Raw genomic sequence first — 27,984 nt, 5'->3', positions numbered from 1 at the left:
AAAGCACAGGTGCTGGGATACAGCAGCAGAGAGGGAGCAGAACAGGATAAAAACACACACAAAAAAACCCACAAACAGCCACGGGAGGATACCAAACATTTACACAAAGTATTACTCATTTCAAAACCCACAGGGTCAACCTCATGGCACACATTCTTGCCACAGAGAAAGCAGCACAGGGATCACCGTGGGACTCAGCAGCTCTCACTGCAAGATGTGGGCTCACAGAACCACCGTTGTGTCAGCAGGCTGGAGGCAGGAAAAGAAAACCCAAGAAGAACTTAAAGCAAAATGGAAACCAGCAGTTAGTTTAAGGCCAGCAGGTTTGGTGTGAGGAACTAACTGAGACACTTCCTTTGAAGAAAACAGAAACGCGTGCACCGTAACTACTCTGTAGAACGAAACATCACGACCCACGTCAGAAAACAAAAGAGAGAAAACGAACCCAAATTATAACGTACCCTGAAAGTTACCCGCTCGCATGTTTTACCTACTACTGACTCTTAAGAAACACGGGGGAACGGAACACCCCTTGACGCGTTTTTCAGAATATACAGTATAAATAGAGTAGGAGCCATGCCGGAAAACTGGATGCAAGAATTGCACACGATTATTGCATGCGCGTCGTGGTTCTACGTGCCGGGGGTGGCCGGCTCTCATGGCCCCGGGCAGCGCGGCGTGCTGGCGTAGCCGCAGCCCCACCACCGCCGGGCACGGAGCCACGCGGGGCTCTGGCGAGGCCGTCCTCCTGCGCCGGCCCTGCTGGAGCAGTCCGGCCTCGGTAGCTGGGTTATGTGAAGCGGTCGGAATTCATTTTTCTCAGTTTCGGAGGAAGGTTTCCTTCCATCCGGCCGCCGCCCGACAGTTTCTGGAGCTTGGGCGGCAGATCGGCCACGGACTGGCTCATGGGATCCGACATCATCTTGGTGGCTTTGGACACCAGTTTCTCTTCCGAATTCCCGGGGACTGAGCTGATCCGCTGCAGTTTCATGGGCAAATCGCCCATGCTGTAGGCCTTCTCAGAGGTGGTGGAGCTCATCCTGAGGAGTTTTTTGGGGAAGTCTTCCCTTCCGGTTATTTTCTGCAGTTTGGAAGGTAGCTTTATGCCAACCTCATCGAGACCATCAAGGCACTCCACCGAGTTATTCCTCTCCTTGCTGTTGCTGACAGCGGGTGCTATCAGGGGCGAGGACATGAGCAGCATCTCCTCCTGCTCCTTCACGCTGTACGGCGGCGTGGGGACCTCGAACGTCGCGTGGAACTGCGAGTAGTCAACTTTGAAGAACCCTTCTTCCAAGGAAATAACCGGGAAGAAGCGATGACCCCAGAGCACCTCATCCTCGGTGTAGGATGTCCTGGCCTGGCACGTCATCCCTGCAAGCAGCAAGGGAGAAAAGTGCATCCGTTATGCAGCAATTTGGGAGCGCACAGAGCACGGAGGCTTTTGAATGTTTTAAAGAAACAGATTTTATGTTTTTAAACGTACAAAAGGAAAGGCATTGGCATGTCTACCACTTTCACATAGTTACTATTAAATTGTCATCCTTGATGGGAGAGGAGCCAAAAATAGAGAAAAGGATGTGCCTGTATGAATAATTCATGTCTGCTCTCATGGCCACTTTTGAAGGCTCTGCTGATGAAGGCAAAACACGAGCTATCTTGATAGCCCCAGGACTGAACTAGCGGGAGCTGCTAACTCAAATGTGAACTCGGACTTGTGATCTTAAAGGATGACGTGGCTGCCCCACATACTCATCATGTTCCCTAAAGTACACAGAGCCAGTCCCCATGCTCTGTGTGTCACCTGAATGAACCAAGCCCATCCCAGTGCACTGCAGTCCATCAGAAAGCAGTAAGCACGGGCTATGAAATGCATTTATTTCTCTTTAAGTGCTTCACTGGCAACCTGCCCACAGATATAGAGTGATCTGGCTGAGATCAAAGGTTCCAAGAGTTAGCACAGACAAATAAATGTGACCAAAGGGCCCGACACAGCCTTCTGCTCTCCCTCTGCCTCTTGCCAGAACGTGTTCCTCCTCCTCCCCTGGCCATCTGCCTGGCCACAAGATCCAAAGGGAAGGAGTGACTGGGGCAGCTGGAGGCTTCCAGAGTAAATGTTTCATTTTCTTGTCTTTGTTTTCCAAATGGTATCTAAAGCCATCTAGAAATACAGCCATTTTATCCTACAATCACAGAATCATAAAATACCCCACGTTAGAAGGGACCTATAAGGACCATCAAGGCCAACTGCTGATGGAACAAACTGACAGCAACGCCTTTAAGTCGGGAGCAAGTGAAAGGAAACTTTAGTAAGCACACAAAAGAACACCACCAGGGCTGTAGGAAAGGGGAGTGGGGCACGAACACGAATCTGATCATAAAATCATAGAATCATAGGGGTTGGAAGGGACCTCAAGAGATCATCGAGTCCAACCCCCCTGCCAAAGCAGGTTCCCTACACCAAGTAAAGTGATGACGCACAGGCAGAGAAGTAAGGTGTTATTATCATTCATGTTAATGCTATCAGAATGAAACTTTCAGCTTTGTGTAGAAATTTTGACTGCTAATACCCCTAGGCATCTCACAGGACACAAATCTCACAGTTTTCCATTTTGCCCCGTAGGAGAAAGATGTGAACCTGGGGAGGGTTTTGCTTTGGATGTGCCCTCACTGCCCTCAGTGCTAATAAATCCCTCTGCTAGGGCAGCATTCAAACCCAGCCCACCCCTCCTGTTCCAATAGCCACTGACAGGACAATACTTTACACCTCGTGATGCATTTTCACCCAGACGTCCTGTGTTTCCTTTTCTTTATGAAGTGGAAGCAAACACATACCTAATGAATGTAGAAAAAAGACTACATTATTAAAAAAAAAAAAAAAGGCAATTATATTGAGTACTTCTGCCATCTGCAGCCTTTACCCTGCAGCTGTTCATTAGCTGAACTTTTGCAGGGAGAGCATGGGCCTTTACCCTCTGCTCCCCTAGACCTGACTCCAAGGGAGCCCTCATTAGGACTGAGTGTTCCCAGCAATGTGTGCACGTGGCAGAGCAGCACTCCCACAGAGCAGGGGCTGCTTGAATCCATGACCTACGCTTTAGACAGCAAATGACTTCAAGTGTAAACCTCTCCTTCTAGGACAGTTGGTAAAGGATAGTGCATGAGGTTGCACCTGAGCTGCAGGGCTGCATCACAGGAACACAGAATCACAGAACCATGCGATCACTGAGGCTGGAAAAGACCTCTGAGATCCCCAGGCCCAACCCCATCCACTCCTCCGTGCCTACTGCCTACATCCCTCAGTGCCATATCCCCACAGCCCTGGAACACCCCCAGGGATGGTGACCCCCATGCTCTGTGCAGCTGTGCTGGTGCCTGACTGCTCTTTGGAGAAGAAATAGTTCCTAACACTCAACCTGAGCCTCCATGCTCCATGCTGCCTCATTCCTCAGGGCTGTTTTGTGAGAAAATCCACATTTTGTTGCATGGATGGAACCCTTCGGAAGCTCATCTGACAGAGAAATATTTGCAGGTATATCTTTTTTTTTTTCTTCAAGTTCAGTGTACCCTATTCACTAACACACCCGAGGTTGCAAATTATCCAGCAGTCCCTCAGAGGAGCTGCAGCTACTGACACACTTGTTGGCACCGGGAATGACTGTCACGCTAAGCAGCAGATGCTAGGAGGTGCTGAACGTGCCCTGTTAAGGGACTGGGCAAGAAATCAATTCTCAGATTTTCCTTCAGCTTTGCCACATCATCCTGCTCTCCCTCCCCTTGCTGTGCCCTTAGCAAACTCTTCATGGCAGAGTCCTACAAGTGTGGCAGTGCCTCTTTGCAAGCAGACAGCCCATAGTCAGCACCTGCCAGGTATGGGAAAGCCATTTCTTTGCCACCAACAGCAAGAGAGGGGGGGGCATGGCACCAAGTGGAGCACAGCAGGGCAGGGAACCTCACCTCCCTCCTAGCTTCATGAACTCCGGCTCAAACAGCACATCCCAATGGGAGAACACCAAATGTCAAAGCAACGTGATTTCCCACTTCCCTCATTGTGCTGCTGCAGTGACTGCCCTGCAGGACAACCACCTCTATACTATCTTCCATGTCTCCATACGCAATCTGAGCTCGGCTATGAGCAGCCCTGATGTTTTAGAGCAGGTGCAGCTCCTTCTGCTCCCAGCAAGCCAACCAGGTCCCAGCACCAGGCTGATGGGCCCTGCTCTCCCTCTGCTCATAGAATCATTGCTGATGAAAAAGACCTCTAAAATCATCTAGTCTGTCGTTACAGAAGGTTCTTCTTTTTCCCAAGGAGTTCTACACCAGCAGGCATGAAGCCGACAGATCCTTCCATGCCTTCATTGTGTTAATGGGCTGGTTCCATTTTTACCAAGTTGACTGTATTATCACCATTCATTTGCAGTATAAAATTTAAACTCTCTTTTGGAATAAACGCTCCGTATGCTGCGCATCTCATTAAGAAGCCATCCATTTGTCAAAAGAAAAGGTTGCAATGTGCATTGTTCATCACTCCAAACACGGCCTTCCACCACAAAGTGCTCTTCAGGGCTGTTAGCAGCCTCTGATTGCAATGCACATTAGCAAAGCTCTGGGTGAATAAAATCTCAGCAATGTACCTGAAAAACAGGTACAAATGTCTCATTAGGAAACCTCTATTATTTCAAAAACACGAGATGCAATAACATTGTTCCAGTGCCAAGAGGGAGATTTCCAAACAGAAGAGAGATGGTGGAGTCTCCCCTGGAGATGTTCAAGGCCCATCTGGACACTTTCCTGTGCAACCTGGTCTAGGGAGCTGCTTTGGTAGGGAGTTGGACTCGATGATATCTGGAGGTCCCTTCCAAGCCCTACAAATCTGTGATTCTGTGAAAACATATTATTTTGTCTGATACATTGCATGCTCACAAATCCAAATCCTGGGTATTTCAGACCACCTCACCTAGGACTGTCCTGCAGTGTTTCCACCAGAGGCTGGGGCTGCTGTTCCTTCTCCTGCCCGTGCTGATGGTGCCATGCATGCTCCTCTTCCAGCCCAGCAGCCATGCAGCAATGTGCAGCACCCAATAGCAGATGCCAGGGGTTCCAGAGCTGAACCCTGAGGGATGCAGTTGGGAATGGAGCTATGGGGAGCAGCCCCCACCTATGTGCTCATCTGGTCACACTGGGACAGCCTGACCCCACATATCAAAGAACATTTTCCATCACTGTCTTTGAATAAAGTAGAGCAGAGTTGCTCTTCAGGCCAAGTATGGGTTAAAGTGTTGAACCCTGAGATTTATATGAAGGCATTTTTTTTAATAACCATGCCTTGTCCTTTCATCATTCGTGCTGTCTGAAGCAAGTGCTATCATTGCAGAAAAATGCATCTATCTGCCACATTATGAGTTATTAATTACAAGTTATTATTTCTAATGAGGTAGAACATTTGCTGTTAGAGCCCTGGCCGGGCTGAAGAAATGAATGCAATGAGCTCGGCTCAGCCAGGCAGCAGCTCTTCCAGCCTCTGCTTTCCTGTCTGTGGCTCCAGCAGCTCAGCTCTCCCCACCCCTGCTCCAGGACCATGGCAGTGCCACAGCTATGGGCACAGCTGGCAGAAGTGTGAGCTCCCAGCCACCCAGCAAGAGGGCAGAGTCCCTCAGCATCCGAAATCCCAGTCATTAAGATCATTATCTCGATTGTTTCAAGCTTTGCTACAGGACCAGGCTGGTTCCACAACAGAGCAGTGCCATCCCGAAGGACTGCAGTTGTTGTCACCAAATGCTCAGAGCCCACTGTGTGTCCCCACTGCCACGGTGACCGCTGGTCTTCATACGGGGACAGGCGGAGGATGAACACCCTGCAAAAAGCTAATTCTATCTGTAATAACCCTCAAATTATTTCTTCATTTCTCAAGGGCCCAGATGGAGATGACCGTATCCAGGCAACTCCTGGAACTCACAGTGTGCAGCCTTGCAAACCTGGCGGACACACTGCCACTTCTCCTTTTCTTCTTTCTTGGGCCCTGTGCATTCAAACTAATTCAGCACTGCAATCTGAGGCCATGAAGGCCATGCAAGGGGAGAATCCTGATGTGCAGCTCGGCATAACAGTATACCAACCTGCCACAGGACCAAGGGAAGATCAGCAGCTCCAGCAGGAGGGAGGTGCACAGCTTCCTTAGAAAGCTGTTCCTCAGGATGGTAGAGAAGGGGAATAGTGGCTTTTGGAAACCAAGGGAACAACAAGCTGGTTGGCAGCACGTTCAGAATAGCATCCCAATGGGAACACCCAGCTGCCAAGCTTCTCTCTGCCCGGAATGAAAACAAATGGCTGAATTCTGCAATAAGACAAAAAATGGGTGCCCAAAACGCAAGGGCAGAAACAATTCAGCCAGACCCGGAGTGATGGATGCTCTCAGGCTTTTCCTCACAGTGTTTGCTACAGCATTATTTTTTAATACAACTTAAAACGACAAGCTGCACCACGCACGGCTGAGAAACCCAGCCCGATTTCTACCCTGTCAGTGAGCACGGTGTCGAAGCCCTAATAGCTCCCATCTATTTTGAAGGAGCAGCTATTTTTAGCGCCGGTGTTCTTCCACCATTGTGTCAGGACACGTTTTTTATTAGGTGGATGATTGTTGGAAGTGCCATCAAACTCTGTCAATTTGCAGCCCCGGCCGCTGCCCGGCTCCACGCTGATTTATGGCACTCTCACTTATGAAGGAGAGGCGGGCAGGCACTGTGCCATCTTCACACGTTTAACGGCTTTGATTCCTTTTCAATAACGTTTCAATTCAATAATTGCTTTCCAAAGAGGAACAAAATGGCATCTCACAGCATCGTGGAGTCGTTAAGGATGGAGAAGGCCCACCCCACCGTGCCCACTGCCCACGTCCCTCAGTGCCACATCCCCACGGCTCTGGGACACCCTCAGGGATGGTGACCCCCACTGTGCCAGTGCCCAACTGCTCTTTGGAGAAGGAATCATTCCTCATATCCAGTAAGTTTCCTCAGGGCAGCCATCCACTGCTCCCCATCTGCACGGCCGTGCTCAAAGCCCCAGCATCCACGTGCAAAAGAAGGTCAGAGATCAAGCAAAGGAAGCCCACGTGCAAAGAGGGCACAGAGGGAGCGGGGGGGAACGAGGAACAAACAGCATGCATTTATGCAACAGTCAGACATCACCCTTATGCTAAACATTTTAATTTCCCATCGCACTGAATAGCAAACGCAGGCTGCTGCCTTGCTGCCCGATTTAGACGCGTTGTTTATGCTCTGGTGCTATAAATACCTCCCGGCTCGTTCAGGCAGCGCTCCTCTCCCAGCAGCTATCTATCTATCTCCACGCTTAAAAAGCGCTGCTGACAGCCAGGGTATTTTTCTATCAGCTGCTCCTCCTAGGGCACTTTTTAATCAGCGAGGCACGCACCTTGCAGACAGCCCGCCTTGATGCACAGCAGCACCGCGTGCTGCACGGGGTGCTGAGTGTCACGGAAGCTGTGTGACAAAGCCTAGCTGTGCTGCTCCCGTGCAACTGCTGAGTGCACAGCTAACATAGTGACAGCCATGCACGCTATCTAGCCAGGTATTTTTCTTATTACTTTACATATATATACTTTTTTAACATGCAAAAAAATATATATATTATTTTGAAAGAGTAACCTGTTTCCTCCCTTCTGCTCGCAACACTGACTTCAGCCCTGCAGCCCCTCTCTGGGAGCAGCTCCCTCCTCCCCACCCACAGTGGACACCAGAGCAGCAGCAGGAAGCGAGGAAGGGGATGCTGCATTGCTCTCCTCCAAGCCCATCCAAAGCACGGTGGGTTTGTTTGCAGCACAGTGTACCTGTGTGTTTGGGCAGGCCGTGGAGAAAGGACTGCTTTGTGAAATCAGAACAAAATCACTCGTGGGCAGAGGATGCAGTAGGAACACACAGCTTGAAGGAAACGTAGGAGCAGACCGCCAATTCACCACAAAAGGAAAGACGAAGATAATAAGCTGAAAACAAATTATCCCCTTCAAATGTGAACGCTTTGGTTTAGATCAGCAACGCAAACCCAAGGCCCAGCAGCTCCCTTGGAATACACAGATCCGTCAGCAGTCCCATGCTCCTCCAACACCCACCAGACCATATGCTGCTCAGCACCAAAATAAGGCTCATCCATCTTCAGGGCTTTAGCAAGTCTGAAGGAGTATCACACGTCACAGGGTGCCTTCCTGGGATGGAGAACTGCATCTTCATGCTGTTATGCAGCACAGCCACACAGTGCTTTTGGGGCTTTGGTCCAGCAGGTGCCTGTTGACTGCTGTGTGCATGCAGGAGATTCAGCAGGACCCTCTCCACCCCCAAAGCTGGACAGCAGCTCCTGGGGATGCTGGGGGCTCACCCAGGCACACCTCAAACCCGGCAGGCAGTCTGTAAGTAGTGCTGCTGAAAACAATGTGCCATAGTGAATGGAGGCAACAACAGGAGGATGAAACACAGCACGGTGCTGTGTTTGGAGGTAAACATCCCCTATTAAGTGTTGTTGGTCTGACATATGTATACCTTCACAACACTAAACACTGAACCCGCTCACCCCCAGAAGTGCTTCAGAAGCTGCAGTGTGCTGCTGTGACTTGTCTTTCATCCTCCATGGCTGTGTCTGACAGGACACACAGCATCAGGCACATACAGTGACTTTCAGCCTCCACAAAAGAGGGGAAAATCTGTTATACCATTCCCTCTTGGTGTACTAGCATTTACAATTATGATAACGACTGGCAGCCCCAGTACTCATACATGGATCATATGTATCTTAGGGTGAAATCCAGTGGAGGATGGGGTCTCAGCTGCTGGAAGCTGGAAGGTGGAAAAAGAACAAATAACCTCTGGCATCACGCAAGGGGCTGCCTGCTGCCAACAGATGGCAAATTCCTGGGGAATGGGATTGCCCAAGGCCAGCCCCTCCTTGACCCACAGCCACAATCCTCCCATGGAGGTGATGATCAGCATTCACCATCAGCATCCATCATCAGCACCTGTCATAAGCCTAGCCAGGGCTTGGGGGGTGGGAAGCAGGGGTACCCAGCTCCTGCCATGCCCCCAGCACCACCAGCACGGTGCTCAGGGGCAGCTCTGATGTGGTGGGCCTGGCAGCTTGGCAGAACACATTGCACCATCCTCTGCACAGAGAGCTGCTGGCATTACACTTAGAGCAGCTCTTCTGTCTGCAGCTACTTCACCGTGGCTGCCCGCTGTGGGAGTGCCTGCTTTGCACTTGAAACACCCCCAGTCACCAGCTCCATCACCAGCATCTCCCTGTGTGTACAGCTTGTGTCATGTATTTAAAATTAATTCGTGGTGCTTAACACAAGATCCCTTGAACTAAACATAGCATTTGCCACAGCATCTTCAGTTTTAGCTGACAAACATTTCTTGCTAACACGTCAGGCACACAGAGTTTCCCAAGGAATAGATGCCTGAGCGTTGTCAGTTCTGGGTGAAATGAGTATTTTGATAATCTCTTTGATAATCCCAAGGCTATAAAAGCATCTTCAGGAAACCAGGCTCTCCCCGCTGCACCGCATGTATATGTATAGCACATACATGTAGCAAGCGAGTTATGGGATGGGGTTGAAAGCCCCCATATGGTCCCTGTGGATATTGTGTGTCCCACCACACACAGAAGCACTGAGGTTGGAAAAGACCTACAAGCTCATCCAGTCCGACCGTCCACCCCTCACCAATAGTTCTCACTAAGCCACATCCCTCAGCGCAACCTCTAAACATCCTAGGGCCTCATTTCATGGCCACGTGGCTTTAGCATCAAGCACAAGGCTGTGTTTGCCCGCAGTTTTATGACTAGATGCAGAGAAGAGATCTCTGTTCTGCTGCTGAAATAACGGGGAGAGAAGGTGAAGTGTTGCTCACACTCCTGAGCCCACACATTGGTGAGCAATGCCCTGCCCACAGACACAGAGCTCTGAGCCAACATGGCCTTGCAGGTCACTATGGGGATGTGAGTGCCAGCAGGAACTGCCTGTAATGTCAAGAATTACAGCTGATCACAGCATCCCCCACCACCTCCCCTGCCCACCCTGCTCCCTCTGCTAAGCCCAAATTCTCAAGAAGCCTTGTCACGCATTCATCACTTTGTGTCATGTTATCCCCTTGGTAATACATCTGGCTGATCTCCCTTTTGTTTCTTACAACCAGATGCATTTCAGAGCTGTCCCTTCATTTGCAGTATAGCCAAACCTCCCTCGTATTAAAACAAACATAAAACCCCAAGCTACAACAGCATTGCCTGGTGGAAAGGCCAGGCAGGCAGATAAGTCTCCAAGTTATTGAATCCTGCTTTCTTCATGTGGCCCATCTGCCACTATGGTTTACATACAAAGCATTTAGAAGATAATACAGCAGGAGATAACTTCCTGCAGGGTGCACAGGAGAGGGACTATTACAGCAGTCAGCAAAGTTAATTAGTGACAATATATATTGCACTGTGATGTCACGCAGCACACTTGCTATTCCCATGCATACCCCTGGAGAATAAATAAGACAACTCAAAGCTGTGCTGCACAAATTACTTTCTGCCCATGAGGAGCTTCTGATTTTATATATAAACCCATTCCCCTACATGCAAATTGCACCAATACTCTCACCCCAAACCTGCAAACCCAAAGGATGGTTTAAAAGCTTGTAACCATGGGACCTTTCTGACATTTGGGGAAGAAACATCACTTTTCTTCCCACAGATTTCAGAACGCAGACAGCATTCTTTATGTTTCCCTGTGGATGCTGAGTGGCATTCCTTCTAGCTTCCAACCCTACGTTTCAGCTGTGCTGCAGAGGTGCCTCCATGCAGCGTGTGCAGAAGGAGCTGACCTGAACTGCTCTGAGCTGCTTAGGTGGCAGCTGCCAATGAGACCTCTGCTCCAAGCCAAGAAGAGTGGGCATCAGTTTCCATCACTTTCTAAGCTTTAGGGTAAATGTTAAATATAAGACAAATCCAAGAAGCTACTGAGAAGAGCTTTAATGGATATATAAAGTCTTAGAAGTTTATCCAAGCTGAAGACTTCTCCCAGGTCACGGATTTGCTAATTATTGCCCTAAATATCTGATTTTATGCCAACACATTGAGAAAACAGTGCTGGGAAGGTCTCTCCACTAACTCTCTGCCTCATCATCAGGGTTGGAGACCCCTCACTATAGCGAAAACACATCCTGAATGTACACGAAAAGGTGCTCCAACCCGTCAGAAGACCCATCTGTTATAAGTGTGGTTTTCCTCCACAGGCTCCACATCTGCCCAGACACAAGTCCTGCTATGGAACAAAGAATGTAGACAGGTCCCTGCTCATCACTTGCAGTGAATCATTCTGGCATCTTCCTTACCTCCCATTTCCAGAGCACACCTGCAGCCCCCAGGCAGCCACCCCGAGCCGTACCCGGACCGGTCCCTGCTCTGTGCTCACCAGCAGCCAAGTAGCACCAGGATGCCATGCTACACTACCTGAACACCAGTAATTATTTTGTTTGTGTTTACTGATGTTCTCAGGTTGATCAGTTCGGTGCTAATGAGGCATTTATTCTCAATTAGAAGCCTCTTGCAGAAGTGAGCTGTAATTCCAGCGAGTTTTGCAGATGAATTAATTACAATGTGAGCACTCAGCCTTCTGCTGGTACCTCTGCTCTGCTCCGAGCAACAAGCTCCTGTGCTAAGCAATGGCATTCTGAGGCAAAATAGGTCCACCTTTCTGTTCTGTACAAGGTACACAGTAGAAGGCATCACGTGCATTTCCTCCAGCCTGAAAATCTATCCAGCTCTGGCTGCTGAGCAGTGCTGCAAGAGGCAGCCGTGAGCAGAGAATTCCTGCACTGCAACGCCTGCTCGAAAAGAAATATTAAATATAAATCTGTGCTATTTCATCACGCAACATTAAGTCAGCAATGTTCCACTGTGGGAAATTTCATCCCCATTACTGCGTGCCGCGTGAATTTAAAGCATCTGCAGTATAATGAGAAGATGAAACAAGCTACAACGAAACGCTGGGAATATGCTTAGCACTACAATTTGTGCCCGTTAGATGATTGCATCTAATAGATGTGAGGCGTCACGCTAAAAAATACAGAGGCAAAAAAGAATGAATAATTGATAGAGCTCCGAGGGGAAGTTTGAAGATATCTATATTTAGAGAGGAAGCCTCCCGGGCCTGCTTTCTCTCTGCTTCTTGTGCTCCAGGTGCCTGATCCCTGTAGGTGCCCATAGCCAGGGTAGGTGTGAGCAGTGGTGAGCCACATAGGCACCTTCCCTGCCTGCAGTACAATGCCTCATCTCCCATGGCTGCCAGCAACACACAGCTCTGACTACAGGCAGTGTGTAATCTCCTTCTCTTTCTGCCAGAGCCCTGTTCCTCGGCAAGCTCCTAGGCACCCCAAGGCAAGGGGAAGATGTTTGGCTAGCCCCAGAGGACACTGTCAGCTCCAGCCTTCTTCCAGCCAAGGTTTTGTAATGTAGACACTGGCAGTTCCAAGAGTTCCACGTCTCATTCTGAGCTGTGAAAGACTTCGAATCATAGAATCACAAAATGGTTGGGTTGGAAGGGACCTTAGAGATCGTAGAGCCGCAGAATGGTTGGGTTGGAAGGGACCTTAAAGATCATCTAGTTCCAATCCCTGCCAAGGAAGCAAACTGTTACAGGAAAGCTGAGAACCTAGAGACAAGAAAATGCACCTAATTATTGTATTTCATAAGCTGGTGAAGAAGCAAAACCCGTGAGATATCCTTGGCTTTGTCTTGTCATGATGCGAAGTAGGCTTACAAGCAAAACATTGGGAAGCATTTAATAATTTAAAGAAGACAAAACATTCAGCTGCTCTGGTGTGGAGGAAACTACCAAAGCCTGGCCCATGCATGGGGACACGGGCTCTGCAGAAGCATGTGACACCCATCAGATATGAGCCCTGAAAAACCTCAGAGCATGCCACGTTTGCTTTGTTATTCTCCTGCTGTCATAGGCTTGCATGCCTAAGCTCCCTCTGGAAACTCTTAAAAAATATTGAAAGAAACAACTCTGCCTCAACCTCAATGTAGCTCTTTCATCAGCCACATAAAATAAATGAGGTAGCCCATAATGCTCAGCTTTCCATGACTCTTTTTTTCTGAGAAACAGAACTCAGGTAAGCATGAACAGATAGGAAAGGGTAGAAAAACTCAAACATTTCAAAGAGCAATCAGTAGGTGCACTTGGATTGGTCAGGGACAATTTGCAAGCAACACATCACAGAATTTCACAGGATCCATTAAAGCTGTAGAAAACCTCTAAGATCAAGTCCAACTACTTTGCTGAAAAAGGTACAGCAATATTAGTTGCATGTTCATCTTCCAGACTATGAAGAACCAGGTCTGCATTTGTGCCAAGGTGCTCTGCATGCATGGAGGCAGCAAAACCCTCTATTGTAGGGCACAGCTCCTCACTCTTAGAAAGCGTGGCACTCCCAGAAGGGAACATCAGTAGCACCACTTTGAGATGTCATTTCCCATTAGGAGTAACTGTAATGATGTGATTGGAACGACAAATCTTAAGGCTGGAGCAAGCTCCTATAGAACCACGGCAATCTACGTGCTCTTCTTTTCCAGTATCACAGTCGAGCTGACTGACATAAAAGAAAATAGTTTCTGCAATTTACTTCAGTTATGTATTATTCTCCCTATCCCTTTCAGGTTTAATATTCCTCCAGTGCTTCTACTGCTTTTTCTTTTTTTTTTTTAAGTGCTGTGTCCTTACTTCACCAAAAAATACCTATTGGCACACTCAAGCACAACCCAGCAGCTGCCAGCTAACTAACTGGTCATGCACAGCTCAGCTAACCAACCTGTGCATAACCAGCTGCTGGCTGCTGCATGCCTCAGCTTTCTGGGCACTCTTATCCTTTTGCACTTACTTAAACATGGGTCTGACCACCAGCAGCAGACAGCACATTACAGAGGATGGTTAGATTACCTCCTGGTCCCTTTACTGCCTATTATCTAGGGTAATGATTCCTAAATGAGAGATGTTGCACTTTCGATGTGGTTACGGCTGGGAAGAAATGTGGTTTTTAATGTGGAAACTAAAATTACAGCTGAGAAGTGCAGGTGGCACAGGGAGTGTCAGCAGAAAGAGCCCGACCGGTCGATGGAGGGGGAAAATGGGTCTGCAGCTCTCTGTGGTTAAAGGCAACCCAATTCAGTGCTGGAACGAGGATAGTATCGATTCACATCTCTGTCCAGGGCTCATCTTTATTACTCCTGCACTTTTCTCTACTCTCTGGTTGTAATTTTAACTTTAAAGTTGCTCCAGCTTTTAGTTGTTCTGATCCCAAAAGCTCTCTGCAAGCCGAAACCAGCCAGAAACCACAGCCACCCAACATTAAAAACAACACAGAAGGGAGCAAAGCATCATCTCTCTGCTAGAGAAGCTGCTTCGCAATGCAGAACTGTGAAATGGTAAAGAGCAAGCGACAGAAGATTTACAGACCAGAGCACGCGGCGGAGCAGCCTGACATGGTGGGGACACATGTCCTTAATCATGGACAATTAGTCACGCCTCATCCTTCGTTATTTACTCAGGGGACGGGAGCTCTCAGCTCTGTCCTGAGCTATCAGGCTGCAAACACAGATCAATATCATAACAAGGAGCAGAGAAAATCTTGTTAGAAACATTGCTGCTTGAGGAGGCCAGCTTGTTTTGCTTCATTTATCTTTGCATTTCTGTGCTACCGTTCCCTAGACCAGCCCAGATAAACAAGGGCTGACTCTTGATGCCACAGACACCTGAGCAGCAATGGGATCCCACAGACATCACATCCAGTTGGCATTAAAAATCATTCTGCTGGCACAGACTGATTTAGTCTCTTTCTCAAGAGTGCTCTCCGTGCTGTTTTTGGTCAAAAATGTTAACGATTCAAGAAAGCCCTGCATGCCAGCAATGCTAAGACCTCTGCAATGCACTGTGTGTTTACATTGCTGTGGCACTCCCAGATAAGCAGAACACTAATAATGTGTCTGGTTATTCGATGCCCAAGCTTTTAAGTCAAGCATTAAGTCTAGGTGCTCAGCAGCACTAATCCCAAGGTTTCAAAGTGCTGATCTGGCAGAGGAGTTTGGGACAACGACATCGGTAAGGACTGATAAAATGAAACACGTAGAAATTAGCACATCCCTAAACAATGTGTTTGGTAAAAAAAAAATCCCAACATGGTGAATTTTCTGTATTTTGCAATCAAATCTCAGTGATCGTGGAATATCCCAAGATGAAAGGGACCCATAGGGTCATTGAATTCACATCCGGGCTCCACACAGAACCACCCAAAAAACAGACCACACATCTGAGATCATTGTCCAGACACATTGTGAGCTCTGGCAGCTCAGTGCCATCACCACTGCCTCTGCTCCAACGCCTGACCATCCTCTCAGTGAAGAACCTTGTCTCGATATCCAGTGGCCACCAGTGCTTCTGGGTCCACCCATATAGCCAGGGTGGAAGTAGAAGTGCTTCAGCACATAGAAACTCTTTACACTCAGATGAGCTCTTGGATATTTAACTTCCACGTCATAAACAGATGGGAAATAGCAGCTCTCTCAGCATCCTTATCCAGCTGCAGAAATCAGAGCAACCACCCAAGAACTCACTGGTCACCTGGCTGCTGTGTCCATTGGGGGTCAGACTTGATGATGTCCCAACCCCCACAGTTCTATGATTCAGATCAGTGCTGTGAGCACAGCAGCAGTTACGGTCTGCCCCTGCTGTCCTGCTTTGCCTTGGCAGTGGCTTAGCACATGGCATATCTCTGAAAAATCAATGTGTTTTTTTCTTATTTAAGCCACCTCTTGGCAGCTGGGAAGGGCCACGAGGATCTGCTGTGGGATTTGCTGCATAAGCTGTGCAGTAAAACAAAAGCTGGCGTTTGTAATTTGTTTAAAAGCGATCATAAGCAATAAATCCTATCAAAATGCTATGGACACTGATAATCAAACTGCAATCAAGGCTTTTCCTAAGCATTCACCACAAAAGTAATCACATCAGGCAAGTCAGCTGAGTCAGCTGCAGGAGCACAGGTGAAGGCAATGCACCTGTGTGACTGGAAGGGGTGGAGTCTGGCTCCACCTCTCCCAGACCCAGGTAGGTGCTGGAGTCACTGTCCATGACAGCCTTCAAGAAGCATCTGGATGAGGAGCTACAAGACAGAGTTTAGCAGATTGTGGTAGCAATGGTAGTGGGTGGAAGATTGGACTAGATGATCTTGTAGGTCCTCTCCAACCTTGTGATTCTATTCTGCACCCTGTGACGTGGTGACCGCGTGGCACCATGCTGCATCCTTCCACACACCACCACCAAATGGGTTCAGAACACATGGGCTGAGTTTGCTATGCAATATGTTGGTTGTCTTCTGTAACTAGTAGTACTGTGGTGCAGGAAAAAAAAAAATCAAGGACCATAAAACTGTGATAAATAATGCTACTGGAGCAGGAATCTGCTCCAGGACCTGCAGCATCCTCAGCCTCTGCTCTCTGAAAACACACTCAGATAACACAATGCCTTTTTAGCCAGAAATCCAACCCACTCACAGCAGTTTGCCCCTCACTGGCAAGCTCAGAATGCACACAGTTCTGCCACTGCCACCTGCTCCCTGCTGCATCCTGGGTTCAAAACCTCCAGAAGAAAAAAGAAAAGGAGACAAAGCAGCTAATGGAAAAGAAGTCTGGGTTATGTGCCAATGCAGCCTCTTTCAGGAAAAAGTACATCAGGCACTGCTACTCAGTTATTACAATAATTGCACATTGAAGGCCATTTGAGGCATGCTGGAACTAAGGCAGGTCCTCCCCAGGGTGGTCCTGCAGTGTGCTGTTACTGCTGGGTAGGCTGCAGAGGGGTCCCAGCTGCACCCCAACAAGTAAGGAACCTCCTGAAGATGCTGTTATAGGCAGTCCCACAACCATACAGCCACAGTAAGGTTGGGTTGGAAGGGACCCCAAAGTCTCCCCATCCCCACCTCTGCCTTGAGCTGCTGCCTCTCGTTAGCCCAGGTTGCCCAGGGCACCTCCAGGGTATCACAGAATCATAGCACCTCTAAGGTTGGAGAAGACCTGCAGCAAGGGATGCAACTCCAGCACCAGACACACCACGATCCATCTCTCCTCCCTCCCAGCTAAATTACACTGCAAATCAAGAGGCCACGTGGGTGTTTATAAATGCAAAGAACATAATGCTTGCTAAGTTTTAACTATCACCAAAGGGCTCTGCTCTCAGTCAAGCGTGAAGGCCCATTTTGGCAGGGCTGCAAATACAATTGTGCCAAGCAGGAAGCTCGCCTTGCCTGCTTTGATCCTTTTCTTCCTCCAGGTCTGAAGGTGAGAACACAGTTAATGACACTTAAACTACAGTGAAGAATCACTTGGTACTGAGACCTGTCCCCTAGGGAGTAGCTAAAAATATGAGTAAATAGCTTGCAACAACATTAAAATATTCAGCAGCACGCAGAAAGTGACCTCAGCCCCAGTCTGAAGCACTGACTTAGTTCACGATGTTCTCTGAACCCTGTGAATTAAATTGTCCCCATCTTTTTAATCAAGCTGCCCTTGCAAATATGAAACTGCAGTAAGATCCACATTGCTGGCTCCAATAGGGCATGGAGCCACTGCAGAGGCTCAGCACACTCCACACTGTGCTACTATGATAGGCTGCAGTCCTGGACATGGGATACATGCTGGGAAACCACGTAAAACATCTACGTGACTTCCATATGCCAGCTTGGCATGCTGCATAAGGGCCCAGCCGACACAGGAACCCAGAGCTGCACTGCTATCTGAAGAACGGCACATAGCTAAAAATCTTCAGTTAGATTTCTGTTTTATATCATTCCTGAGATGGGGCAGGACAGCCCCAGCACCCTGAGAGGTGAGGAAGGACAAACATCATGGACCAAGCATCCCGAGAGCCGTGACGGCTGGCAAGTCAGTGATCAATGCAACATGGAGCAACAAGAAACAGACTCAGCAGACAATTCTTTGTCCTAATCAAGATTAATAGTTTTAATTTCATTTTACCTGCTCACCTTTCTCCCTCCTAACTTGTCACTGAGGACCCTTCCTCTTCCCCGCAGCCCTCAGTGTGAGCACACCCCAAAATTGCACCCAGGAGCCCTGCTGGGACAAGCTCAGTCAGCCTTAAGAAGGGTGAAATGAACCTTGCCTTACTTGTCCTACTCATCTTGTTTTTCCCCCTAGGACAAACACATTCCAGATGTTGGCCATGTATTTTCCCACCAATATCTCTACCTACAACAGAAAACGAGGCACATTCACAGAGTGTATCTGAATGCTTTATGCAATACCATCAGCAGTTGGACACGGGCCCTTGTTTGCAAGCACGGGCCCTTGTTTGTGTAGCACACAGCTCAATTCTACCAGTACCTCCCAGCAACCAACATGTTTTCCCATTCTTGTTCCTTGCTCCTTGCTCTGGCTTGCTGCCTTGGAGATCCTTCACTGCTGCAGAAGCAGGGAGTATCTGATGAACCTTTTACCCTACACAGCCAAGGAGACAACAGCACCTTTCCTTCAGTGACTCTTTCAACCCAACTATTCTGTGGCTCTATAATCTCCGAGGTCCCTTCCAACCCAGCCACTCCATGGCTCTATAATCTCTAAGGTCCCTTCCAACCCAACATTTCTACAGTTCTATGATCTTTAAGGCCCCTTCCAACTGAACCATTCTGTGGTTCTGTGACTCTATGATTCTCCAAGTCTACGGTTTATGGCAGAGGTCACGTGCAAGCGCTCCAAGTTTTGGAATGCTGGCACATGCTGCTCCCACAGAGGCTGCTGCCTTATGCACACCCCTCCAAGAGTCACTCAGGACAGGCCCTGTGCTGGATGTGGATGCTGAAGAGTGGGCCCATTTACACATACACAGCTCAATCGGGCACGCTGAAGGAGGATGCATTCGGTTTGACGCACTGCAAACATATATCCTTACAAAGTCATGACTTAGGATGAATCATTGCTTGCTTAGATTCTATATGATGAAAGCAAAGCTTCTGCAGAGCTCCAGATTAGAACTACTACCATTTGTCTCTTCTGTATCTCAGAAAACATCAAAGGAAGAAAGGGGAAGAGCCATGAAGGCTTCAGGCAGTGAAGCTCCAAGCTTTGTGGGTTTGTGCTGTAAGCAGGAGGCGCAGAGCACATGCAGGTTACATAGGGGCACACCTACCAGCACTGCTCTCCTTACAAACTGCACATAAACCCTTTCACTTCTGCTATATTTTCAACAAAACTTAGATTTACTCATTATCATTAAAAACAAAACGAAACACTAAGCGTTTATAAATCCCAATTAATTCATTCTTTCTCCAAAGCAGAAGTTACCCGAGGAAAAAAAGTGCCTCACTGCCATAATTTCATTTTCCTTCCTTTCACCACTTCTGTGTACCCATCTCAAATGGAGATTTCCTCAGGGATTTACATCTCTAGATAAAAAAAAAGAGGGAAGGCTCTGGACTAGGATGAGGCAGGCTCTCACCATATGCATCCACTTTCCTCTCCAAATTGGTGTTGGTGACACTTGCAAGCCAGGGCTGAAACAACAAGGGGCTTCAACCAGGGGATGGCCATTTGGGACAATGCCTACACATCAACATAGATCCTTTCCCCTTTTTGACTCTGCTCCAGCCTTTGGCTGCACCCAGACCCGCTGCAGGGGACAGGGTGAGCTGGGACTGCTCAGCACATCCACTGTGATAAATGTCTTTGCAGACACTGTGCTTTCCTCGAGGAGCTCCTGTGTGATGCCAGCACTGGAAAAAGATGTGCTGAACTGCCCCGACCACCATGACATTCAAGTGCCCGTTGTACCTCAGCACTGGGTTGGGATTGTCCAGAGCCCCTGAGCAGTTTCATCCCTCCTGCCCTCTGCCCACTGTACATTCCCTCTTGCATCCCATCCCCAACCCCCCAAACCAACACAAGATATGAATGACAGCATAAAAGGAAAACAGAACAAATACATTTGTTACTCCACCTCCCACTTTGCCAAATGCAAGTGATGGTTTCTTTACAGCTAAGTGACCTTGAGAAGCATGCATGGGAACAACATTTTAAGCAGCTCTAGAAATTACCCACATCACACCACGCTCAGATTGATTCTGCAGCTCTTGGGTCCCTCGAGTCGCTCCAGTTCTGCCATTGTTCACAAGTGGCTGCTCCTGAGATAAACCTTTCCACAGAGACCACATCTCCTAAATTCCTGCTACTGGTGTTTTTAAAAATTAAAAGCAGTGGGATAGGCCTTTGATGCCATCCTCTGCTTGTCCAATGAAAGAACGTGGCAGGCTGTTTGATTTCTTTAATCAGATACAGGTGTTAAAAGGTTTTCAAAGTAACATGTCACAAGTTCTGAGGACGGAGTGACAAACATCCCTGCTGGGTCCAGCAATGGCAGCACTCTGGAGAGCTCTGTGCTCCCAAAGGCAGACTGCCATAGGGTACTGTATGGGAACTGTTGAATCGTGGCCTGAACCACTGATGGATCACCTGAGGTGAGCACTGAGCCAGCCACAGGAGCACAGGTGAAGGCAATGCACCTGTGTGACCAGAAGGGGTGGAGTCTGGCTCCACCTCTCCCAGACCCCATTGAAGGGCTGACCACCACTGGGGAAGGATCTTTTTCTGGAAATTGCTCCCTTTAGAGTTTTCTGTCATGAGCCTAGGACAGAGGTGAGCATTTTTCCCTTTGTTTTGATTGTCTCTTTTCCATCACAATAATCTAACTATGCCATCTATAAAGTATCTTGGCTATAATACCCTTCGATATTATTAATTCTGTTAACCTCACACCATACAGGTACCCGGCCCATCACCCTCCACCTGCAAGTCAGGTGGTCCCAGTGGGGACAGCGGGGCCAGGATGCTCCATCACAACAGAGTGGAACTGGGACGATAGGCTGTGAAAATAAACGCTCCAAGCGCTCTCCCAAATTACATGTTATCATAATAATGGAGGGGTTGGAGATATATCAAAAATAATCCGAAATGATTAGCAATTACCCTCATGAATCACAACTGCCTTTGAATGCTGAAAAGCCATTTGAGCACTTCAGCTGCGAGGCTCCTCTGTCGTGGGCGACCCTCCAAAAACCTGAAATAAACAGAGCCTGGAGCCCATCCCAAGCATCCCCGGGTGTTCCCATGCTGCCCCCAGTGCTTGGCCATGGGCACAGGAGGAGCCCAGCCCCACAGCCCCCCTCCTCCTCCACCACAGCAATGCCTCAATGCTCACACACACCCAAAATGCACCACGCGTTGGTATCTAAACAACCCAAAGCTGTAATTAAGGAGGGTACAGAAAACATAAAGAAATGTTTATATTCCCAGAAATTAAAGAGTCAGCGACTAGGCAGTGAAATAATTTAATCAAGTTGGGAGGCATCTCTGAGAAATCATTTTTACGTGATCTAATGAGAGAAGGCATCGGAAACGGTGATTTTAATCAGCCAAGAGGGACTCGTGAGCAAGATCTGCCTGCTTAGGGAATGCAGCTCAGTGCTCCCAGAGACTGTTGTGTCCCTGCAGACAGCACGAAATTCACTGTGTGTATTTACCTCTTCCCCAACCCCTGGGTAACGCCGCTCACTGCAAGTTTGAAGCAGAAAACAAAGAAAGCATTGGATTTCCCCTTAAACTCCAGGAGCTGAAGAGCTGACGGATACCAAAGCCTCCTCTGCTATGAATTATCTGTAGCAAACACTCACCCAGCATGGCCCTGGCAGGGTCTGCTTGGCTGCAGCACGCTGTGAAGGGCCACGGCAGAGAGCAGCTCTGCACTGCATCTCTGTGGCTGCAGAGGACAACTCAGCTCCATGGTATGGATGTTTTTCAAGTCAATTTTACCAAAAAGACACTAATACAGCAAATTCAGAACACTGTCTGTATTGGGTGGCTATGTTGCTGCAAACCCACCCCGACCTGGCTCCTCCAGACACTGCTCAGAAGCAAAATAATGCACTTCACACCAGAGCAAAGTCTCCCCTAGAACTGCTGCCCTGCTCGGAGCTGGTTTCACCGTGTGAGATGGGGAGGAAAGCACCGTTGGGAGGGGATGCAGTGGATTGCCCCATAAGGTCTCCCCATGATGAAAGCCAACCACGCTCCCAGCACAGCGAGGAATGCACTCCAACCAAACCCTGCCTGATGGGCACTGAGACCGTGACCCAATCTGAATGACCAGTGAAAAGAATCGACTTTTCACGTGCACCGTCCTCACGGGCAAACTGAGCAGCAGTCAGCATCTGTACACAGCACCAAAAATAGCAGCCCGGCTTCTGAACAACTGCGAGTTATTTCTGGCCCCTCCATCCCACTGCTCTTTCAACACCAGCAAAAGGCATTTCAAACCTCTGCTGTGTTCCTGACACCCCCAGAGCGCCCAGCAGGGCCTTCCTCCTCTACTCACAGTATGAAAGATTCCATAAAACCCTTTTGCCCCTCCGTGTTTCACAGAGATAGAACTTGCTGCTCTCAATTTTACCCAATATTTGTCTCATCTCACAAAAGTGGGTCACAACATTTGCAAGCCTACATGTGTTAGGCTCTATGAATCCAGAAAACACCTCCTGTTTTTCCATTCCACGTATGCCTACGTCGAAAGCATTTACAAAAACACTCTATGAAGCATACCAACGTACTGTTTCCTGTTCTAAATTATAATAGGTTATTTACAAAATCCCTTTTCTTTGGGCAGTAGTGTTTTGAAACCGTTCTGCTGAACAGCCCCGGGGCGGCCTCAGCCTGGCAGCCCCAACACAAAGCAGCTGAGACACACGCAGCAGTTTTCAGCAACGCCCAACTGCACCATGCTACGATGCAGAATGGTTGGATGACGTCACATTTTGCCCTCCAGGAAATCCTACCCAGTGTCATTGAGAAAGGCAACAGGGATTTTGCCATCCAACGCTTTCACTTTGAAAGTAATGCAAAAATAAAAATATAAATAATAATAAAAAAAAATCACTGATTTATTTTTACTTTCAATGAAAACAAGACTTTGGCCGTCTGGGAACATTCACATTTTAATCGTGAATGGCCTTTAGCAGGCAGCCTGAGCTGCACTGAGACCTGCAGGGTGACATCTGCGTGGTGGAGCATCTGCTCCGCGACTCACCCGTGGTTTCCACGATGCCCTCCAGGATGACGACGATCTCGAACTGCTCCGTCTGCATGCTGCGCTGGGACAGGTCGTAGAAGGGGCTCTTGGCATCGATGACGTGGCAGATGGTGAGCGGCGAGACGAGGAAGAGCTGGTCAGCACCCGTGCTGAAGCCCACGTCCAGCTCCAGCTGGTCCAGCGGCAGGAACTCGCCCTCGGGCGTCTGGCGGGACTGGGGGAGAGCAGAGGGAGAGGTGTCAGGGTGGGCAGAAGGCCCAAAGCCCCAAATCAAGGCATGGGCATCCACCCACGGAGCACACCGAGAGCTGTAACGAGCACAGCCCTAACGAGGGCTCCCTCCTGCTTGACTCCTCACTCTTTATTTCTCCTCGCGGTGCTGTGAATAGAAAGGAACAGAACATTACTCCCCTTTCCAATCATTATTTTTATTACGCCGTTTCCCGTTAGCCTCTATTTGGGTTTAAAAAACGCTTCATGAATTTGTGTTTGCCGTACGTAGGCCCCCAAAAAAACATTCCGTCGTGGCCTGAAATGCATTTCCATCACTGCTGTCAGCCCACAGCTGTCCCCACGGAACCCCACGGGCGGGTGGGAGCCGCAGCGAGACCGCAGGAAAAGGGAGAGAGCGGAGCAGAAAGGGATTATGCGCCGTGCTGGGATTTGGTTTCTATTTTTAAAACGTTCACAGAACGTGGTTGGATCGGAAGATGTAATCCCAGCGAAACAACGATGTCTTCCAGTGCCCCCAAGCTCCAGCTGAGGAGCGGCCTCTCGTTGGTGTGCGAGAGCACTGCGTGCCACGGCTTCATGCACAGAGCTGAGAACATGCAGAGCACATCTGTGTGAATGTGTGCCTGGCTCCTTCCCTCCTGAGAAGTCTGCTTTTCAGCCAGCAGGTGAGAGGTGGGCATGGAGGCCAGCACAGCACAGCACAGCATGCAGACACGGCGAGGAATGGTGTGGTCCCAGTGGGATGTCAGGGTGCTGCCCAAAATGAGAGTGCAGGGCAGGAACACGAGGACAGGAGGCGATGGAAGCTGAGGTGCTGCTTTGCAAAGAGACACTGCTGTGCTGCAGGACATCATAACTGAGAGAAGAGTGATAAAAATGGGTGTTAAGGAGAATGTGGTACTTTAAGGACACCAGAAAAGGAAATGCATCCCAATGGAGGGAGAAAATGAGGGGGAAAGGAATAAAAACAGGCAAACTGCTGTGCACCAGGGCTGAGCCCCTACTGCAGCTCCTCCACGGCCCCAGGAAATCCATGCCAGGCACCATCACAGTTGCAAGCGAGGGCCAGGAAGGATTCAGCCCAGGGCATAACCACCCCCATCGTGTACTATTTTGCTGTTCTGGTCAATACACTCATGGAAAGAAACGACCCAGGGGAACTGTTCAGACCCAGCATCACATGGGGACCAAAGCACATAACTGCCAGCATCCCTCCCAGCTCCTCACAACCTCGGAGAGCCATTCTGCAAAAGGAGCATCGCCACGAGCAAGGCTTTGCAGTAACCCTGCTTTGGCATTTTCTATTAGGGCTTGCTTTTTTCCCTGCACTGTCTGATTGTGGAGAAAACAGAAAACACCAAAGTATTTCTCAGGCATTCCAACTGTCCATAGCCAGCGGAGCCATGCTGAAAGCAGCAGGGCAGCAGCAAGCAGGCACAGCTCTGCAATGCTCTCCTCCTCACATCGTGGTGCCCCATGGACAGAACTCCCAGAGGAGCACTGTCACAGCCCAGCTTCTGTCCCTGGGCCACGATGGCTGCTTTGTCTGAAAGGCCACAATGGCAGCGTTGGCTTTAGAAGAAAAACAAAGAGAGGAACAAAAAACAGCAGCAAAGCCTTCGGCCCTTGCATACTTCCAGCGTGATCACGGAGCAGGACCAGCATGGAGGCAGCTTCAAAGTTGTGCAGATTGCACGGAGCTGCACCAAGCAGAAAGCTCCAACTTCTCAAAATTGCAGCGGAGGCACCGTCCAGACACACAAACAGAGCCGGGTTTGTTACCTCTGGACAGAAGGGACCCTCTCGACCTCTCTGAAGCCATAAGGACATCGCTCATCCCATATGCTGGGCACGGGGGTCACCGCTCTGAGGACCAGGGCTGCTGCTGGGACTCAGCACACACCGTGCTGCCATTCAACTTCTGACGTGAGCCAGCAGCCCGGGTCTGCTCCTTTCAGCCCAGCAGAGCCATGGTCTGAGCTGACTGCTCCTAAAGGATGGACTGAGAATGACTGCATCCACCCAGAGCATCCCTGGCAGCCCCAAATCCTCCAGGAGTGGGAGGAAGGAGATGGTGAGCCCTACAGATGCCTTCAGTTTCCCCCCACAGCTCTGCACTCACTCTGGGCATGGACAGCTCTGTTATTTGGGCTGCAGTGGGGACCTTGAAGACAAGGGTGCAAGCAGTGGCAGTGCTGCCCACAGAACCCCTCTGGCAGCCCCCGTTGGGATGAAAACACCACACCTTCAGAAGCCTTGAAGCAAAAGGCAGCTGCACATCGCCGGGGCTGGGTGCTGCAGATGGAACAGGAGCATCCCTGGCAGGCAGAGGGGGCTGCCTCAGAGTGGGGCTCCCAGAGCACCCAGCACCACAGCTGGGAAACGTGCAGGATGCTCTGAGTGCACCGAGCATCACCAGAGCCACCCCCTTCTACCCCACTGCACATTTATTTCAGCTCACCTATACATAAGACCATGATAACAAGTCTCAAATAGATATTTGGTTGTCCTTGGTAATGCCTTAAGCACAGCACAGTTATTTTTCCTTAGAAGTGCAGGGCCATTAGCATGGCTTTTGCACACCTGACCCTAATATTCAGCTTTCTGTGAAGTTCATGCACCACAGAAACGAAGTTGAGTGCAGCTGGAGCCTCCAGGAGCACAGAACTGCACCAGAAAGGCAAGCAGGTCCCTCTGAAAACACACAGCAAGCAATTCCAGCTAGAAAGCACTCACCCCTCAGAGAAAGAAGGCAGTGTTTGATAGATATTTACACGTGAAACTGTGCAGAATGTAAACGTTATTCTATGGGGATGATGTCTTAGGAAGAAATCCTTTACCCAGAGGAGGTGAGGGCCCCGACACTGCCCAGAGCTGTGGTGCTCCATCCCTGCAGGTGCCCGAGGCCACGGATGAGTCCCGGGCAGCCCGAGCTGGGGGTGGGGGACAGCCAGCACGCGGCAGGAGTGGGGCTGGGGGCTGTGAGCTCCTCTCCAACCCAACCATTCTGTGGTCCTACGATGCCTGAGGTCCCTTCCAGCCCAAGCCGTTCTGTGCTGCGGATCTCTGGCAGTGACTTACCTTGAGCAGCTTGCAGCGGATCTGTGCTGAGACCATATGGCTGTTGCGGAGGTTGCCCACACGGAACATGAGGGTGAGCTTGCCGTCCCGCATGGAGATGGCCGCGTGCTCGCTGAACATCAGGGTCTCAGCCCTCTTCTTGGGCTGGGACATCTTGATGAACATGCAGCCGATGAGGAAGGCGTCCACGATGGAGCCCAGGATGGACTGGAAGAGGAAGAGGATGATGCCCTCGGGGCATTTGTCCGTGATGTAGCGGTAGCCGTAGCCGATGGTGGCCTCGGTCTCGATGAAGAAGAGGAAGGCGGAGGGGAAGTTGTAGACGTTGGCCACGCAGGGGGTGTAGCTGTCATCGTGCGCCTTGTTCAGGTCGCCCCTCATGTAGGCGATCACCCACCACATGGAGGCCATGAACAGCCAGGCCACGGTGTAGGTGAGCACGAAGATGAAGAGGTTCCAACGCCACTTGAGGTCCACCAGCGTGGTGAACAGATCGGACAGGTAGCGGCTGGTCTCTCCGCCCAGGTTACCGTGCTGCACGTTGCAGCGCCCGTTCTTATCCACGAATCGCTGCCTCTTCCCCCGCGGGGCCGCCCGGGGCGGGGGCAGCCCCCCTCCGCTGGCCGAGGTGCTCACCACCTGGTACTCATCGCCCAGCTTCCTCCGCAGCGCCGACATCACCGCACCGCTCCGCACCGCCGCTCTGCGCGGCCGCCACCCACGCGGAGCCGCCGGGAGAGGCGGTGCGGGGCGGTGCGGGGCGGCCCCGGGCACTGCGGGCACCGCCCCTCCGCGCATCCTCCACCCCGCAACGGAGACGGGGCGGCACCGCACCCCACTCTCGCTCCCCCCGCGGCCGAATGAACCCAAACGGCGGCGGCGGTGCCGTTAGGAAAAGCCGCGGAGCCCTTTCTGCCACCCGGACCTCGGGCGGCTTGTTTGTCGGCGGTTAGGTGCGCTGCCGATGGAAACGCTCATCGGGATGCAAAGCCCGGAAACCCGGGTGGGGGTTTCCAATTCAAATTCAAATCGAGTTCCTAAATGTTCTTGGGCTGCAGAACAGAAAATTCCGCCGTGAATCATCAGAATCGGTTCATAAGCAAATAGGCGCTCAAATCCGGGGAAGAAAAGCAGCGAAGGAAGCGCAAGGCTGGCTGCTCTCCTGAAGCGCGAGCATCATCTCCGTCCTTTTGCTCACAGACCTTCGGCTGAGCCTATACTGCCCCGAGGAGCAGCTCACGGTGAGATGCCGCTGAGCCCCGCTGCAGCTCGGCCAGCCAAACCGCCCCGGACACGCAGCTATCCTGCTGGCGTTTCATGCTTTCCCGGTCTGACGTGGCTCAGCTGCTCAGGCACGGGTCGGGTACAGCCCTGTATCCCAGCAGAGCAGCTGGGCTGCTTCTAACAAGTCCCAGAGCTCCAACCATCCCTTCTACTCCTCTAAAATCTCTCCCTTACATGCCCCATCATGTACATTTTTG

General features: G+C 49.9%; 1 protein-coding gene across 1 annotated transcript; it reads right to left on the bottom strand.

Annotated features, from left to right (window-relative positions):
* Positions 1-2: 2 nt before the first annotated feature.
* KCNJ3 (potassium inwardly rectifying channel subfamily J member 3) lies at positions 3-27,181 on the bottom strand. The gene is made up of 3 exons (XM_065750873.1): positions 26,504-27,181; positions 23,186-23,402; positions 3-1,374 (listed from the first exon to the last, which is right to left on the bottom strand). The coding sequence occupies exons 1-3, from the start codon at positions 27,179-27,181 to the stop codon at positions 791-793; spliced, it is 1,479 nt and encodes a 492-aa protein (XP_065606945.1). The 3' UTR covers positions 3-790.
* Positions 27,182-27,984: the final 803 nt, after the last annotated feature.

Source organism: Cyrtonyx montezumae, unplaced genomic scaffold, assembly GCF_038088225.1.
Source record: "Cyrtonyx montezumae isolate F1298 unplaced genomic scaffold, pur_monq_1.0 scaffold_7, whole genome shotgun sequence".
NCBI classification, from domain to species: Eukaryota; Metazoa; Chordata; class Aves; order Galliformes; family Odontophoridae; genus Cyrtonyx; species Cyrtonyx montezumae.
Note: the sequence above shows the minus strand (reverse complement) of the source record. Positions and strands in the feature narration are given on the sequence as shown.

Coding starts and splice junctions, on each gene's coding strand:
- KCNJ3 (XM_065750873.1), bottom strand. CDS start 27,181: ATGTCGGCGCTGCGGAGGAAGCTGGGCGATGAGTACCAGGTGGTGAGC. Junction 23,403..26,503: donor TCCGCTGCAAGCTGCTCAAG/GTAAGTCACTGC, acceptor GCTCTCCCCCAG/TCCCGCCAGACGCCCGAGGG. Junction 1,375..23,185: donor GGGCATCGTGGAAACCACGG/GTGAGTCGCGGA, acceptor TGCTGCTTGCAG/GGATGACGTGCCAGGCCAGG.